This window comes from Kryptolebias marmoratus, linkage group LG8 (assembly GCF_001649575.2).
Source record: "Kryptolebias marmoratus isolate JLee-2015 linkage group LG8, ASM164957v2, whole genome shotgun sequence".
Classification (NCBI taxonomy): Eukaryota; Metazoa; Chordata; class Actinopteri; order Cyprinodontiformes; family Rivulidae; genus Kryptolebias; species Kryptolebias marmoratus.
Window position 1 is genome coordinate 3143385 of NC_051437.1, and position 4475 is coordinate 3147859.

General features: G+C 42.2%; 1 protein-coding gene across 2 annotated transcripts in view; it reads left to right on the forward strand.

Moving 5' to 3' along the window:
- The window catches only part of LOC108249841 (secretin receptor), an 8124-nt gene extending 5272 nt beyond the window's left edge, over positions 1-2852 (forward strand). The window contains exons 9-13 of one of the 2 annotated variants that reach the window (XM_017439470.3): positions 578-647; positions 1969-2060; positions 2201-2339; positions 2424-2465; positions 2542-2852. In XM_017439470.3, coding sequence (XP_017294959.2) covers positions 578-647; positions 1969-2060; positions 2201-2339; positions 2424-2465; positions 2542-2733 — 535 coding nt within the window. In that variant the 3' untranslated portion in view covers positions 2734-2852. Of the gene's footprint in view, positions 1-577; positions 648-1968; positions 2061-2200; positions 2340-2423 lie in introns of both variants that reach the window. The other variant, XM_037977205.1, reaches the window with a different exon arrangement.
- The last annotated feature ends 1623 nt before the right edge of the window (positions 2853-4475 follow it).

The window sequence follows — 4475 nt, forward strand, 5'->3', positions numbered from 1 at the left end:
AACACTTTGTGTCTGCAAAACATGTGAGGAGAGCTGCAGACCAGGGACAATCCAGAAATGCTCATGAATGTCAGTTTAGAAGCTATCAAAGTTCTCAAACAAAGCACCTTTTGAGAATGTCAATGTTTGTTGGGAATTATCTTACAGAACTAGGAAGTATTTTTGGTTTATATATTAAAAGTTATGGTTGTTTATTGATTTTAGTAAAAAAAAATAAAAAAAACGCAACTTTTAGGAAAATGCCCCGCGAAATCCTGGAGGGATTGGTAATAGCAGCTACAAATAATAATGTACCAAAAGATTCGATTTAAAATGAGTTCTTTGCCAAGTTGTCTGGTTCGTCTCTTGAGTTTAGGGGCCTGAATAATTCGTAAATCGGAGTTAAGTGACTTAAACTAAAAAAAACATTCCTCTAAAAACTGCTCAGGTACTAAAATGGCAGTCAAAGTTGAAAGAAACTGTTTGAAAAGCTTTCAGAAACATTGGAGAACTAGCAAAGCAAATTATATACTGTATATTTAAGAATATCATGTTATATTTTAATTGTCTGTTTTTTTGTTTTTTTTTTTGGCCATAGCTGTTGGGAAACCAGGAGACACGAGTGGATCTGGTGGATACTTCGAGTGCCAGTTCTTCTAACAATATGTGTAAAACAATTTATTATGTTTAACTCAAACATTTTGATATTCTGCGAAATAAATCCTCATTCTGAGAGACTAGAACGACACGCTCCCGGTCCCTGTCTACACTAAATATTAAGCTATCAGCGTTTTCGCTAGTTAGCTTAGCTTATCCACATTTGTTGATTATCACTTTTAAGAAATGTAAAAATAAAAAGGGAAAAAATACTAAGTCACTGCGGCTGAACACGCAATAGCCTACTAAACCTTTATATTTTTTAAGTAACTTGCTTTAGTGTACATGAAACGACAGAAACATAAAACTCAACAGCATTTAGTTTTTGAACTGTTAGCTTGAGGTCTTCAAATCAGGATTTAGAGACTCTTCATTAGAACACTAAAATGTCACTCAGAACATAATATTCATAATAATCTATAGGATTTATGTAAAATTTGGTATATTAGTGTTCAAGAACTTGGCATTGGTGTTTTTTATTTATGTTGAAATCCAGGTCTAAATGCCAAACTTCGCTTAGCTCACTAGCTTAGCATGTGCTTCACAAGCTAAACTTTGTTTGACTTAGTTTAGGTTGCCCAACGTAGCCTAATTCGTTAGCTTGGTATGTGCTAAGTCATGCTAACTAGTTAAACTATGTTTATATTAGCTTAGCTTGCCAAACACAGCATAGCTCGATAACTTAGCACGCACCAAGCCATGCTAACTAGCTAAACTATGTTTCTCTTAGCTTAGCTTGCCAAACACAGACTAGTTTGTAAGCTTGGCATGTGCTAAGCCATGCTAACTAGCTAAACTATGTTTCTCTTAGCTTAGCTTCCCAAACACAGCTTAGCTCGATAACGTAGCATGCACCAAGCCATGCTAACTAGCTAAACTATGTTTCTCTTAGCTTAGCTTGCCAAACACAGCTTAGCTCGATAACTTAGCATGCACCAAGCCATACTAACTAGCTAAACTATGTTTCTCTTAGCTTAGCTTGCTAAACCCAACCTAATTTGTAAACTTGGCATGTGCTAAGCCATGCTAACTAGCTAAGCAATATTTAACTTAGCTTGCCAAACGGCTGGGCTCAATAACTTTTGCATAGCTTAGCTTGCCAAACGAATGTTAGCTTGCTAAACCTATGGAAGCCATTAACGGTAGCTTTTAACTTTCTCGGCCTTTATGACAAGTTAAACTGTAGCTGTTGCTAATTAATCTTTTAGCATTTATCCATCAGAGCTTTATGGGTCGTCTCATCTAACCGGAATGTCTCATTTATCAAAATGTTTAGCTTGGAGCTTTTCACATTAGAGTAACGATGCTGCTCTCCGGCTCCGATTGTTTAAGGTGAACCTCGTCTTTTTCTTGGGAATTCTGAGGATATTGGTGAACAAACTCAGAATGCCAGACGCTCACAGGAACGAATTCAGCCAATACAAGTGAGCCCCGAGTACTACTGTTCCGACATGATTGTATTTTACGTAATAAATGTGATATTTGCCTAATTAAAAGCAGTAGTTGCTGGAAATATGTATTAATTAGCATTAAAGCTCGGAAAACGCCGCTTTTCCTTCCACAGGAGGCTGATCAAATCCACCTTTTTCCTGGTGGCCCTGTTCGGCCTGCACTACATCCTGTTCGTCTTCCTGCCGGTGGAGGTCAGCAGCTCCGTGTTTCGGATATGGATGTTCGCGGAGCTGGCTCTGTCGTCCACGCAGGTAAACGCCGCCGCACCTCTGAGGGTGGGGGAGGGGATTGTCTAACCGAAACCTGCGTCTTTGACCCGTCTCTCCTCGCTTCAGGGCTTCGTGGTCGCCGTCCTCTACTGCTTCGTGAACGGAGAGGTAAGGAATGCGCCAACACCCCTGTCAGACCGGCGGATTGTTTTTTGTTTTTTTTATAGCGGCGCGATTGTTTCAGGTGCAGCAGGAGCTGAAGAGGCGGTGGAGGAGGTGGAGGCTCGTCCAACGCCTTCCCAGCCGGCGGCGGCGGCGCCAGCATCGCGGCTCGCTCAGCCACAGCGGATCGCCTCACACCCAGGTGTCCCTGCTGCCCTGCTCGCCGGGCGGCCTGATGACCAGAGGACTCCCCGTGGACACTCTGGAGCTGTGATTGGCTGAAATCCTCTTCCAAAACACGAATATGTAAATCTCGTTAGGTTCACTCTCGCCGGTATAAACGTAAACCTGATGGCGTTTTAATAACTCTGCTACACTTTTTTGTTTTTTTTCAAATTAAAGAATTAGAATTCCTCAAAGGGACGCGTATTTACTGCCGCCTTCCAGATCGCCCTGCGCTGAGAGACGGCGAATTTTAGCCCGGCGCCTACGGAACCGAACGGGTCTTCAAAGCGCCCTTGATGCCCAACTGTAGCACAACGCCTGTAAAAATGACCCAATTGCAGCCATTTTCGTGTTTGGCGAGGTCCGCTTTGATTGGATCGGTTGTAGAGGGACATCCGGCGATTATTTCCTGAATGCGCTGCAAAAAGAAGTGAAAAATATTGACGTCCCGGTCAGTAAACTAGCATCTAATCGTTCCTAATCTAAGTTCTCTAACAGGTATTTATTCAGAAATGAAAAAAATCAACCATTTTTCTTTGCCGGGAAATCCCTTCGTATAATGTCTGGGCTCATTGTGAAGCTCCGGGGGATTTGCCCCCTTTTTTAAATAAAGAGCTGGAATTCCCGATGACGTCACTGCAGACCAATAAAAATGTGGCTTTTCAAACTGGCGCGCACAGAAACAAAACTGGCTCGTTGCCAGGCGACAAATCGCCAAATTTCGACAATTTCGCCTCATTTTGAGGCGTCGGAGACGGAGGATTTGATTTGAACGCAACTCCTCGTTGTGGCTCATTTCGCCAGTGTGTCGGCGATCAGCCTCAGCTACAATTACGACAGATTTTAGGCCAAAATCCGTAAAACTGACTGAGCTGTAGCTATTCGCCGGCTGTGGCGACCATCTTGAATCGGGGCGACGTCAAAAGCTAAGCTGTAGATGGCGCCGGAGGACAAAAGTCTTCATAATTTGGACCGAGAAGACAGACGGTTTGAGACGGGGGAAGGAAGCGATTTGCGTGAAACGAGAGATAACAACTTTAAACAGGAGGTGTCAGATTTCCCAAGCTAATGTTTTCACTCGAACCCACGCCGTCTCTCCACAGCCGGACTGTTTTCGACCCGTAACGGCGTCGGCTGAGTGTCCGAGTACACAAAGGCGGCACATTTAGTTTCAAATTTAAAATGCGTACATGTCTAAAAACAGAAAAGACTGAAGTTTTAGGCAACATTGGTTTCACCGGTCGTGTTAGCGACCGTAGCGTGACGCTAAAGCTAACAGGCAGCTAGCTTAGCTGAAAGAAGGAGCTCAGATTCTTCAAAAGGAGTTCCCGTGGACAAATATTAGCTCTTTAAACGACCTCGGTTTGGAGAAAATGAACGTTTACTGGTGACCGGAATGACGAGCTAATGCTAACAGCTAATCCATGAAAAAAATTACGTAATTTCTTAAAAACCGGAGTTCTAATTTGTAGTTGAAGACTTAAGAAAGCTCCCTGGATGGGAAGACTTCAACTACAGAATAAAACATCGTTTTTTATTATTTTTTTGGGGTGGCTGAAAGGCTACACGAGCTAACGGCTAACGGCTAATCCATGAAAAAAATTACGTAATTTCTTAAAAACCGGAGTTCTAATCTGTAGTTGAAGACTTTAGAAAGCTCCCGGATGGGAAGACTTCAACTACAGAATAAAACTTCGGTTTTTATTATTTTTAGGGTAACTGAAAGGCTAAACGAGCTAACGGCTAATCCATGAAAAAATTACATAATTTCTTAAAAACCGGAGTTCTAAT